A 14,391-nucleotide genomic window follows, 5' to 3' on the forward strand; every position below is an offset into this window, starting at 1 on the left:
GGAATGCTGACCCACATCCACCCATCCACATTAAGGGGACGGCTGTGGAGCGTGTGAGCAGCTTCAAGTTCCTGGGAGTCCACATCTCCGAGGATCTCACCTGGACGACCAACTGCTCCAAGCTGGTCAAGAAGGCTCACCAGCGCCTCTTCTTCTTGAGGACTCTGAGGAAGAACCACCTGTCCTCAGACATCCTGGTGAACTTCTATCGTTGCACCATCGAGAGCATCCTGACCAACTGTATAACAGTCTGGTACGGGAACTGCTCTGCCTCGGACCGGAAGGCGTTGCAGAGGGTCGTGAAAACTGCCCAGCGCATCGCCGGAGCACCACTTCCTGCCATAAAAGACATCTACAGGAAGCGGTGTCTGAAAAGGGCTGGGAAAATCATCAAAGACCCCAGTCACCCATCACATGGACTCTTCACCCTCCTGCCCTCTGGGAGGCGCCACAGGAGCCTACGGACTAAGACCACCAGGTACCGGAACAGCTTCTTCCCCACAGCTGTCAGACTCCTGAACTCTGCCTCCTGACATCTGACCCACGTTAAACTCATGGACTGAACATACACACAATGGACAACTGTACCCTCAAACACACAATAATAACATGGACTGAACCACCACTCACAACCACTAGCACTTTATATAGCCTCTGTAGAAACTATCTACACCCTCACTTATCTTAACTGCACTACTGTATAGCTCTGTGTAAATAATCATTCTGTACATTCGATAATCTTTAATCCTACAACTGTTTACAACTTGCATAGTTCCCATTTCTGTATAGCTGTATATCGCAGATTCTGTAAAGTTACTTATTTCATATTCTGTATAGTTTTTCATATTTATATCCTGTTCATAGCCTGTTCATAGCTTGTACTCACTACAGCCTGTACATACTTATAGTTATAGAATATTCACAACATACTTCATACCGTGTACATTATAACATTCCATAATAGACCCATTTCTGTAATATACTCACATATCTATATTATTGCTAATATATATTGTAATATATCTATATCACTAAAGCACTTCTGGATGGATGCAAACTGCATTTCGTTGCCCTGCATTGTTAGTCTACAGCAGAATAATCAGGTTTATTAAATAAAGGGCTTAAGTGCCCAGCAGTTAGTTTATGTCCCTACATACACAATTCTAATATCGCTGTTTCTGCCAAATAATTTTTGAGCATGCTTTCTTTTAATTATATCTTTTGGACAAACTGTTGCTAATATAACTGCAATTCTTTCATTTTGTGTTTCGGACCCATAGTCACACAATTTCACACCACCCAACCAAGTTATACAGGCAAACAGAGTTTCCATCAGCTGCAGTCTAGACACTAGAGACTGCATTCTATCACCGGTCCTGATATGGTGCTATGTTTAACAATGATGCTGCAGGTGCAATCACCTAAATCTTATTATGCGTCTGAATTTGGAAATAGTTAATTCAATCATGCAGTCCTTCCAAGTAGCCAAGCTGTGCATTGTACTATTTGGATAGTAAGAACCCTGGACAGGTCGCCAGTCTGTCGCAGGGCTAACACACAAGGACAGACAACCATTCATACTCACATTCACTCGCACATTCACACCTAGTGGCAATTTGGATTATCCAATTAACCTATCCCCACAAACTGCATGTCTTTGGACGGTGGGAGGAAGCCAGAGTACCTGGAGGGAACCCAGGTACTCTGGGTTCTTCCTATATCTTCCTATACCTGTATAAGAAATATCACCCAAAATTGCCATCTGAGGTCAAAAGCAGGTGAAAGAATGCTCTGAATGTCATAGTCCTCTCATGCTTTTAGTACTGGCTTTCTATTGCCTTGTGTTTCCCTCACTCCCTTTCCTTTTTTTCTGTCCCTCTGTTTGTGTGTCTTGTCTCCCTGTGAATCCCTGGAGGCGTGACTCTCCACCGAGACAGATGATACACGTGTGTCATTATTCAATCAACCACCTACAGTATATATATACTTGTCAGACTGTCAAATAAATTACTGCAGTAGATGGCATTCAGGCTCCTTGTTGAAACTCTAGTTAACTAATTACACGTTGTCTTTGTTCTCCCAACCTCCAGTTTGTGCCAACCAGCAACCAGTTAACCCCGATCTTTTACAATCTATCCTCGGCTTTGACTCTGCCCTCCACTCTCTATCTGAAACTCCAGCATCAGCTACCAACCACCTCCAGTTACACACCCTGCCTGCCACTATCCACCGTCTCCTCCAGCGTCAGCCTCCTGTAGTCAATCCACTCCACTGATCTAGGATCCACCTCTGCAGATAAAACAAACCTGAGTATTAAACTGAGTATTTTGCATTTGCGTCAACTAGTGTTTCGTCTAAAACCTTAACACTAAATGTTTTTCTATTTCATAAATGTTTCACACACATATCTTAAAGTCCTGCTGTACTGACTCTTATAATGCAATCCTCACCTGTGCAGTAAACGGCCTAACTACCTCCCTCACATTTCACTTTGCTAAGGTCTTGTGCTCCCTGGATGCGCGTGTTTGTGTGTCAGGGTAAGCATTGTGCAATAGCAGGCAGCCAGCTGTCAACAGGGTGGAGTTAAAAGGCCTGGGGGATTTGAACACTCCCGTCCTGCCAAGCTCACTGTCTGCCAGGACAATGGGATGTTTCCCTCTCTTCCACCATCCCTCTCTCCCCACCGTTGCTAAAATCTCAGCAGACAGGAAAGCTCCTCCTACTGCTCCTCCACTTCTGTCAGCGTGTGTCCATTCTCTCCCTTTATCTCTCTCTGCCTCTATCGGCCATTATCTCACCTTCTCTATTCTCTCCATCGAGGAGAATCCACCCACCTCCCCTCCTGCAGAGCAACCCCACTGCCATCAATCAACTCCTATTCTAGGGGGAGATTGGTATCACCACCTCCTTCCTTTCTCTCTTCACTGTCTACTCCATCCAGCCTTTACACTTTTCCCTCTCCTTTATCTTCCCCTCCTGTTCTATCTTCTCTTTCTTCCTCTCTAACGTTGTCTTCCTCTAAGGCCCTCAGTCTTTAATCTCTATTGTCTTCAACGTCAAGCAAACAGTTTATGTTTTAGCCTACACGCCCCTGATTAAAATGCATTATGTGAGTAAACACAGCTCACAGATTGTAAAAGTAGATGTGGTACACCAGCCTACTTCTCTTAGGTTGCAAGTTTGTCACTCCCACACAAGGCCCTTTTACGCTGTGTTTGTACTTGGAGTGGAAATACTGTTAAAAACAAATTAACAACAGTTGACAAACCATTGAACAAGGCACTAAATTACAACGTTGTATACCGAGGAAGGTGTCTAGTTGTCTTTAGTAAGTGTAGTAGTAAAGATTTAACAATATGTTTTTTTGTTTTCGAGCAAATTAAACTTACCTTGTCAATGTAGTCAATAAGTGCTGTAAATACAAATATGCCACCGGAGTCATTTGTTCATATCTTGGAGTTTAAGAAGCTAGAGCTCATCACTTGTTTGATTAGCTCATGTTTATAGGACTTGGAAAGTGTAGGTAACTGCAGGTAAGAATACCATTCACTCCTAAGATAAGTTTTCAAGTAGTTGTCAGACAAATAAAAGACCCCAGACTGAAATGCTTTCAGGTTTAAATGTATATATTGAATCATCTGGGCCTAAATTTTGACATAAAAAACATCAAAGGAAGAGCTGAAGCCTTTTTGAGGATTTCCCCTGCAAATATTGCATCCTGCAGGACAATCTAAACTAACAGCATCTCCACAATGACTTGGCTTTGTCTTTCTGTAAAAGACAAATACACTCTTCCACCCTGGAGAGCTCTCAGACATGGCCCCCGTCTATCTCAGTGACAGCTAAATGGCTTTTTAATTAAAGGAGAATTAGTCCGGTTAAACTGTAATTTAATGCAAATATGAAGTCGTAATGACAGTCAGTGAATCATCAATGAAGACGAGGCAGCTGAACAAAAGCCATGTAATTCATCCAGAGACTCTCTAATGTTCCGTTTCACACCAGATAAGTCCTAAAGACGAGACTGGATTTACGGCCACAGCAAATTCTCTGAGAACACTGGAGTAATCCACCAGCTCTATAGACAAAGTAATAACTTACCAGACTGTCTGGCATAGACAAGTATAGAAATATTTAATGTGAATGTACAATGAATTGATTCAAGTTTAATCAGACAAAATGATAACATGACTATTTCTCTCTCTCTATTTATGATGATGGTGATTACAGCTGTCAGTTCTCCCATAAGTCTGATCACATCAAAAAGGTTGACTAACATCACTGCAGTTATACATGCGGCTATTATGTCTAATGACTCATGTCCAAGGTAGGAGGTAATGCCTTTAGCCAGCTTGCTTTTGCACATCTTCAGCATGTTTTCAGCAGCTCACAATTGTGAAAAGTTTAATTTTTTAGTCATCTTATTATACTATATGAAATGAATCCATGCTATAGTGTTAGCACAATTCCAGCAACATGCAAAAGATCCTGGGTTTGATTCTGGACAAGCTACAAACCCAGTAGTGTTAGCCACAAGTCTGGGAGGGTTGTATCAGAAAGGGCATCGATGCCAAATCAAACACAATACCTTAAAATACCTCTTTCTTCTTCTTCTCCTTCTTTTTTTTTAAATTTACCATACAAAAGCTCTGTCTGTGTGTTTATTTCTTTATCCAAGAACTCCCACTACACCGTCAGGACTTGAGCAACTAAACATGGCACACAGGTACAGCCAAAGGTTCTTATCTGTAACAGAAATTATGATGTCAGCATGTTTCCTAGCACCCACCTGACAATGGACTAAAATGAACCTTTATGAACTTACAGCATAACATAAATCATTATGTTATTTTTATTTCACAAAATTAATATCTCATTTATATTCAGAAAGGATTAATTATATAAAACTTGGATTATGCATAATATATTATGATGCCATCATACTGCCTGGTAATCACCTAGCAACAAGCTCAAATTACCTGTACCTTTCTACCTAGAGTTTATGCACCTACCACACAATATGACAGCAACCAATCATTTTAATTTTATAACAATAACAACTAATTTATGCCCAAAAAAGCTGAACCATGCGTGCCTGGCAACCTCCTAGCAATGGGAGGAAATTACTCTTTTTACCAGTTTTTCAAATTAAGTATACTGTATGAACGTCAAACACTGCTGTAGCATTATGTATATACTAGTCATTGTAACATTACCCTGCCATTATCAGATTGTCTATAAACCAGGCTGCCCTTCAGTCACATGATGTAGTTTGTGCACCTGCACACATCCAAATTTCTCTGGTCACATCTTTTAGATAGTGGATTGATTTTCATCACACCCACCTTTCTAGATGAATGACTAAAATGTGTTGTGCAGTAAAGTGAGCTCAAGTCTTTAACGTTATCATTGTTCTGTTAATAAATTCACTGGAATGAATTTTATATTTTCATTTCTAACTCATAAACATTTGTGCCATCTGCCTGTGAAGTTAAAGACGGAAGGTGTTAATCTGATTGTCAAAGCACACGGTGTGACGATCGTGCTTAAAACCCTTTTTTTTCTGGTGTACTCACGTGTACAAGCCATAGTTGGAGGATCTTTCTCAGCCCTGAAGAAGCCTTTCTCACAGCGGCAGATAGCAGATGCTTCTCCATAGCTGAAACTATGCGGAGGGCACTTTGAACATTTAATGTTTCCAGCATATGCCTTGTAGAAGCCTGGACGACATGCTGAGGATGACAGACACACAATGTGGCAGTCTGTAAGTGCAAAGCCAGACCTTCATATAGACGTACAGGTAGAAATATTTCATGCAAACATCACATAGCTCGATAATATTATGCAAAGAAAGAGGCCCTGAAGGGAGACAGTTTATGCTGCAATCCATCAGAAATTCAGACTTTAAATAGATTCATGAAACTCATGTTTTCTATTTAAACAGTGAAACAGGGAGACCATCTGCTTTGGGTTTAGGAATATTTACTCAAAGTATTAAAAAGTATGATTTTTTATTTTCCACAAAAACAAAGATAGAAAGAAACATTGAAATCATCTCCAACTCTGACAACACTTGTAACACAAAAGTTCCCACGTTTTTGTTTCCTTTTCGGAATAACAAAAATGGATTAAAACCGAGGGTATTGATTATCAAAACATAATACCAACTTTAGTTTTATTGCCCGCATTTAATTCCCAATAAATAATTCAAGCTTAGGGAAAGGTGATGAAACAAAAGCTCTTCGAGGGGAAAATAGTCAGTTGTACCACCTGTCACACAACTCACAGCTGTTTAGTTTTGAATTTCCAATGGCTTCAATCAAAACACAGAAATGTCTTCAAGTTAGAAAGGAACCACAGTTGTACTAAAACCAATAAATGTGTGATAGCTGTGCAAAAACTTTTCTGAATATTTAGCCGCCAAAAACACATGGAAACAACAGAATACAACAACTGTTAATATGTTTTGTTAAGCACTGGCTTAATTTGTGAAGACAGAACACAAGGGAGCAGTTTATCTCTGCAGTTTTAACATCTGGTGTCTTTGGTGAATTAGGGTCTTGCAAAATTGTCCTATTTTATTTCAAACCACAATCTCTTCTTAAACTTAAGTGCATCTGTTAAAACATGAATAAATGTACACACACACACAAGTGAAAATGAACAAACTACATCTATTAACAGGTCAGCTCTGACTTCTGGTTTCACGTGGATCAAGAAGCTCAGTCCACTGGGTCAAAGTCCAGCGCCTGAGTCACATCCATCACAGCCTTCTCCCTATATGGGCTTTGTTGGTCTTTATTCTAACTCATCTGACTTTCTAAGGCTTTTCTGAAAGACATAAGGATTTTTTTTTCCATTGCCAAATAAATACTGTTCCTTATATCACAGCAGACTAAGCAGTACAAAGTACAAAGCAGCAAATCTACTGATAAATCTTTTACTCCATTTAACGTTGCCTTGAACAATTTTCAAAAGATTATGACGATTATAAGAAATCATGTCCAATAGGTCTTTTTTGACAGAAGACATTTTGACATGCCACTGTTACAGGGTTTAAATAGTGTGATTACTGAATACCTGAATTCCATTTAGCTGTTTCCTTTTGACTTATTGTTAATGCTGACTCACTTTGACATTGTCAGGGCTTACTCAGAACTTTCAATAGAAAAGAGCCATAACTAAGTCGGCAGTGAAATTAGTGTTTTTTCCTACCACGACAGTTCAAAATGTCTGATGCAGTGAAAAAGAAATATGTAGAATATCATAAACAGCAACTGAGCAGATGAATTGTGTGTTAATATTTTATAAGCCATTTATTTACACCAACAAGTAAAAACTTTTTAAAATGCAACACAGAACTGCACACTAGAGACATGTAAAAAAAACCCAAAAACAAACAAACTTTCCTCCCAAAGCTAAGCTTTATTGTGAGCCAAGGAGTCATTCACAGGAGGTCAGTGAGTGTGCCAAACATTCCAGGTATGAGGGAGGTAAAAAATACAAAAAACAGGCAAGAAGTGACACATGAGGAAACTAATGAAAAAACATCCAAACAAGAGGTACAGGAATGACTTGAAAGCTTAACTGCTGTGAGTAAAAAGCCAATCTGTTAAGGAACAAAGAGAAGCAGGGGGGGTGTACATACTCACAGTGATGATTGATTGGATGATTGAACTCAGGTGAGAATAATCGGAGCGGAGCACGTAATCACAGGGGTGGGAAATGAACCAAAGTCTGTTAGGAAAACTCAACGGAGTGAAACGAACAGAGGTCTTTTCAAAATAAAATTACACTGTTTTGCATTATATTAAGCTATTCTGGAAGCACTTAGAGTTAATTAAGCTACTTGCTGAAATTTTGTAGTTATGCTTGTAAAATTCAGGGAAAGACTTGAAGGATATAAATAAAATACGGCTTGCATTTAGGGGCGGAGTAGTTTGGTATGTACTGTATGTATGGATTAATAAAAAAAGGAACATATCTGTTAGATCAGACATGTGCTGTGCAGACATGGCTTAAAGCAGCGATTTGCTATACCAACTATACAGTTGTTGTTGTTGTAAAACGAGTCTGCTCTAGTTATAATCCAGCACCAACTGCTGGACTTATTCCAGAAGCTCAAGAAAATTCTCATTTTCATGCTACAGGAGCGAGAAAACGGAATCTTTCATTTTCAAAATACATTTTCTAAAATAAATTGAAGGATTTGAAACCACCAGCACAGGTTAGATTGATAGTAAAGACCTTAAGTCTAAATAAATGTAGTAGTAAAAATTAAACAATACAGTTACTTCCCTTCTTTAATATTTAAAATCACAGGCAACTAGCTGAAATAGAAAGGCTTATGAAAGTCTTAGCCCTAAGGGATTCACTAAAGCTTTCTTTTAATAGTAGTATTTCCAATCTTCAAAGCACTTCCATGTCAAAGAAACACACAAACTCTTGTCTGGAGAGACTTCCATTGCTGCTAGTTTTCACATTGATTTAACAAGGTAACATAACGTGAGCCATTTGAAAGGATTCACCTTGAAGCACTGAGAGCCTCTGTGTCTCTCCATTGCTGCTTGTGATAAATGGAGCTGAAGGGAGGGCAAGGAAATGCCCGAAACCACAACTGTGCTGATCAAATGGGGACAATTAGGACAGGGACAAAGAGGTTAACACGCACACAGGGAACACAGCGCACACTGCCAGGGCTAATAGTAATGTTTTTAGCGTAGTCTCATTTTTGTTCAATGAAGGAGTATTTTTTTAAATCGAATTTATCCTTCCTTTCATTTGAAACATTTCCTTTTTTTATTCATCATCATTCCTCTTAGAGAATAAGAACAAAAGGTTTACATTTAGTTTAAAGCTGTTTTAGTCGAGCTATTCAAACTATTCGTCTTCAAAACTCTATTTAATGTTGACTCACACACACACACACACACACACACACACACGTATGCAGCAAATAAACACACAGAAGCTATCTGTATGAATATGATAAGTGGCATCCCCTATGGCATACCAAGGCTGCCTTTATCATTAACCTCTGATACTGACATGTCCTTGAGTCAAAAACCGTCAGTCAACTCCCCCACCCTGCAAGACCCCGCTTTAGACTCTGTCAACCTAATGACGCCTCTCTATGACCTTCGCTGAACTGAGGGGATGTTCCTTTTCGAACCCCGCAGTTTCCTGCTGCAGTATGACCAGCCAGGCTCTCTGCCAAGGCCACAGTGGCACTGTACAGGGGTTGACCATGTGTCGCTCGAGGATGGACATGCCCGGTGGCCAGGACGTAAGCATTCATGTGTTGGGATGAACACACATAAACACATGCAACAGCTGAAGTGGCAGGAGCAGCATGTCGAAGTCAACTGGACAGCTGGTCAAATGTGAAAAACATGTGAACATTTTGGCCGGAGAAAGAAAAGCTGCAGTATGTCCAGTGCCACTGCTGATCCATCCGTCAAGGACGCCCATTTCCACTTTATATAAAAGCATGAAAGTGTATATGTGATAGCACCAGTGCAGTAAACAGTAAACCTCTCATACTGCCCTCATGACATGCAACACACAGATTTTAAAAAAAAAAGGCTTTTGACATAGTCAGTACTTTAGACTGCTGAATTTCTGGTAACTAGGTAGGAGAACTAAGACAAAATAGCAGCAGGGGAAGTAGACAGCCGAGCAAGACTGAGTGTGCATGAGTGTAATGTTTCTGTGTGTGTTACTACAATGAATCCCTTTTACAAATGTTTCATAGGCCCAAAGGTTGTATAAATTCCACTATTTCACACTTAAAAAATGAATAAAAGTCAGGGTATTACTTTCTGGGAAGCACAACTAACTGTACTAACAAATGCACGTGCACATCTGTGAATAACAGGCGCATATTACACAGTAAGAATGCAATTATATGTTTTTATAATGATACAGGTGATTTATATCAATATTGTTGTTGCTACCATTTCAAATATTAAAAGTACAGTTAAAAATCAGTACAAAATAAATTAACATAGATTTTCAAAACTCATTTCTAAAGAATAAAGTTACGTTTAGACTATCAATGCGTCTCCTATAATCGTAATAACCCGACCTCCTGTCTAAAGTGTCTCAGGAGAGAACATAATGAAAATTTACATCCGCTCATTACATTGTGGTAAAATAGGGGTTTCATATAAGTTATTGATATTTGCTAAAACAGTGTCCAATACTTGTGTATGTATGGATCTGAATGTTGTGTATTGCAAATACTGTGATATAAGCCCATGTTAAATACATAAACTATATATTTGAAATCTCAGAGAAAGCACATTCAGATCTAGCAAACGAGAAACTTAGCAGACATTACACAAGTTTACTATTTTCCCACCTTAACACACATGCTTGTTGAGCTGACTTTGTTTTCTGTCATAAAAATGTAAGTCCATGTCCTACCCATCTCAATACATGTCCATCTTTCAGACCCAGTGGAGTGGATTTCCCAATCTTGTAAAATATGTAATTAGACGTGTCATGCCTTATATCTATGAATTATGTTTTACTTTTAATGTCTTATTAAGCTGATGCTTAAGCAGGAAATCTTCACCCAAAATACTTCAGAAGAAAAAAACCAAACGTGTTAAGATTTTCTTCCATTTGACCAAACAGTACACTTCATAAGCAAGTAAATTATAGCTGGGGGGGTTGCGAGAATAGGATGCTGCTGACCGACTGCCCTTTGGGTCTCCAAACTAATTCTAGACCTTCAGCCCAAGGTTAATGAGATCTGGAAGCCATCCACAACATCTTCATGCCCAAGGCTCAGAGCTCCAAATCTGGGCCCTGAGACACAGAGGCAGTAGATTGTTCGGTAAGTTCACTGGACCTCAGCAACACCAGAGCAACTGGCAGGCAGATCATATTTGAAGAGGAGGCCTGTCTGTCTGCATCTGCCTGGCTGTCTCTCTTTATTGCTGGGATGTCTGCTCAGCATGCTTCTTTCATTAGTTAGAAAAACACATTTTCTAAGTAGTTTGTATTTTTTAAAGTAGTTGGAAATGTATTTATTGTTTATTGAGATACCTAAAATACTCCTGAACAAGACAAGTTCTGATAGATGGCTTATTTAACATGAGAACAGCCCTGTACAGTACTCCTGAATTACATCAGTGAGCATGGGCACGTAAAACATATAGGGCCGTCCCAAGGCCAAGCTTTGGACCATTTACTCTTACCCAAGTGTTTTTATTGTGTGATCCTAAACATACCTTTCACATAATTCACCTGCTATAGGCACAAACGTTTCTTGTCCTTATAGCACATTTGATAGCTTAAGATGTTGTAGAAAGAGTTTCAGAAAAGAAACGATTTTTAGAAAGAAATGGCAGTGAATTACAAACAAATAAATGAAAAGTAAATAAAACCATGTATTTCATCAGACCTTGAAATTCAGAGTATAGATTTGTACACTGCTACTTGTTTAATACTTATGTCCACAACCGTTCTCCTTTAATTAAACATCAATATGAACCCTATAGCTGTCTGGACAAATGGAACACTGCCTGCATAGTCACTTGTCTTCATTTCATTTAAAAAAGGAAACAATGCAGTAGTTGTTCAATGAGCAGTAAGATCTGAATTCTGTAAAAAAAGAGACCTTTTTTGGAGCTGTTACACATTCAGTCATTTGGACATTTCGATTATTTGGAAAGGAAACAACTCTTATGCCAAATCATTAAAGTCATTCATTAAATTATGACTTCTGTAGTCGAACCTTGTAGTGAAACCTGTACTCAGCGGATCTAGTTCCTCATGTGTTTCTTAAATGAATAAAAGCAACAATTAAAAAGTAATCAAGTAAGTTTTTGGACATGGAGTGACTTTGTAATAACAAGGATCTCAAAATTTGCTGTACTTATTTAATTATTATCAATAATTGTAGTTAAAATTTATTGTATACGTGTAAAAGTGGGCTATAGTTAAATGGAAAGAGTCTGCCTTTGCCTAGCTCATATGAAAGCCGGCATCTAACTACACCCAACTGCCACACTAAAGAAAAATGCTATTTATGTAAGTTTTCATGTACATTTTATCTATTTGTTAATAGAAATAGGCTATGCAATATTGTTTTAGCAGGCTATATGTAGCGTTCACTCAGTTATGCTGAATTCATCAAATTTCATTTTATTTTAGGTGAAAATAATATTTATACTTAAAGTCCGCATGTGGTAATATTTAGTTGAAGATCTTAGGACAATTTGAGTGCTGCAACACTAAAGTCAGGTTTAGAGGAACTCAGTGAGTCTTTGCAGTGTACAGCCGATGGTGGTGGGTTCCTCTCCCGATGATCAGCGAAGAAGAACAATTCCAAGAGGAGCACAATTCTGCAGCATTTACTTGCAGAACCACATCAACAAATGTTGCAGAATAGTTCAGCTCTTGAAATCAAAGGCAGTGTGGTGAGGAGGCGATGCAAAGGATGAAAGATCATTGCAGAGATGATGGCGTTAAGTGAGATGCAGCTCATAACTTATTGCATATGAGGGCAAAAAAATGGAAGAAGAGCTCTATTTTCAGTTTCATCCCATAAAAAAATATTACTCCCCTCAGTGTTTCTTCTGCCAAAACTATGGAACAATAATAATAATATAAAAAAAAGCCATATTGCTTATTCTCTGCGCTGACAGAGTATGCATTTTGTCCACACATATCTACACTAGTGGAACAGTAGTGCCTGCTTCCCATTTTCCTTCTTCATACCAAATCATATTCCACTCCATCGGGAGAAAATTACAGTCACGCAATATGATAGTCATGCTCACTTCCAAGCAAAACAAAAATGCCTGCCAGTAATACTGAGTTATATAGAGATGATACAGTACCATGATACAAGACTTCATGTCTGTGGGTGAGCATACTCCAGCTTGTGTTCTCACAGTACTTCTAGTTTTAACACAATACGTATTGCCTACTAACACTGCAGATGACGAAAAGTCACACCTCCTAAAAAAGCAGCAGCAGTGGCACTCTGAAACCCACGTCTAATTGTTTCACATGTAATCAAGAACAACACTCTCAAACACTATAATATGAAAAGCCCTCTTCTCAGTTTCAGTCTGTCTCTCTTATTCATCAGACTTACTCACTCTCTTCATTAGCTGAAGCAGAGAGTGTCATGATTTGTAGTTGAGGACTAGCAGGCCTCTCAAACACACCTTCGTTTAAGTGCTGAGAAAACAGCACTTGATTATACTCTGTTTCGGACACAGACAGCTGGAGACACCATGGCGCAGTAATAATATGTTAAACTTCTCTGAAATCTGATGACTGGGGTGTTGATGTGTTTTAATGTAAAGTCTCCATGGCAGATATTAGGCGTCTGTGTGGACTGTCTGATGACTAAGGCCTTAATAAAGGAACAAAGAAAGCCTCTTAATCTAAAGGTATTTTGCATACATAAAATTTAAAAATCCTTCTTTCTTTGATAATCATGATCATTAGTTATTATTGTCATCAATAGGTTGGCAGCTGCAACAGTCAGACCAGGTACTAAAAATATGTGTAAGGATATAGTATGCATTTGTCAAGTACACGTGATCTGAGTTTATATTTCTATCTATTTATGTGACATTTCAACATAGTGCTCAAATTATGATGACCTGTTTGCAAAATGCCATTTCAGCCAATTCTCGTTTTAAGGCCAGCTGCTGTCACTGCTTCTTCTTTTTTTTTTTTGTTGCAATGAGGCAAAGGCCGGTTGTCAGTCATTCTCCACCCACCCACACAAAAAGCATCATTCAGTATTCTTTCATGTATTCTCTATAACGAGTGAATGTCACATTTTGCACATATATGGGCTTTAATTAATTACAAAATATAGAGATAGTTTCCTTTATAAATATCAGTTAATAAATGCAACAAGACAGAAAAAAAGCAATACAGTTAGCAGGAATAATGGCACCTAGTTATCCCTTTCTCTGACAGCACACGGGTAGATACAAATATACTGGCAGATATTAGAAACTCTATCAACAATTTGAATCAGCAAGACTTATTTCATACAAGGTTCTCACTTTTATAAAACTCTTTACCCCACACTTCATTGCAAGTGCTTCTAATGCATCCAAGCTACCAAAAGGCAAGATGCAGGTACACTGAGAAACAGGCAGTCATTCAGATTCACAACTGTGGGCAATTTAGAATCACCAATTAATCGAAGCCCACTAATTGCATGTTTTTGGACTGTGGGAGGAAGCTTAAACCACCATGCCACCGTGCTGCTAAACTCTTATTAAGTCATAATGTACCCTTTATCAACATCCAGCTGAGTAAAATGCATTGCTGAAGTGCATTTCTAAGATAGATAAAGGCTAGAATGAAACACTTAGAGATGGAGAAAAGCTAATTATCAACCCCACA

General features: G+C 38.8%; 1 protein-coding gene across 1 annotated transcript in view; it reads right to left on the reverse strand.

Annotated features, from left to right (window-relative positions):
* LOC120731327 (ephrin type-A receptor 6-like) overlaps positions 1-14,391 on the reverse strand; it is a 179,260-nt gene that overhangs the window by 87,571 nt on the left and 77,298 nt on the right. The window contains exon 4 of the mRNA XM_040028310.1: positions 5,577-5,732. Within this exon, the coding sequence (XP_039884244.1) occupies positions 5,577-5,732 (156 nt within the window). The remainder of the gene's footprint in view (positions 1-5,576; positions 5,733-14,391) is intronic.

The sequence above is a fragment of the Simochromis diagramma genome, unplaced genomic scaffold, assembly GCF_900408965.1.
Source record: "Simochromis diagramma unplaced genomic scaffold, fSimDia1.1 OVJJ01000343.1, whole genome shotgun sequence".
NCBI lineage: Eukaryota > Metazoa > Chordata > Actinopteri > Cichliformes > Cichlidae > Simochromis > Simochromis diagramma.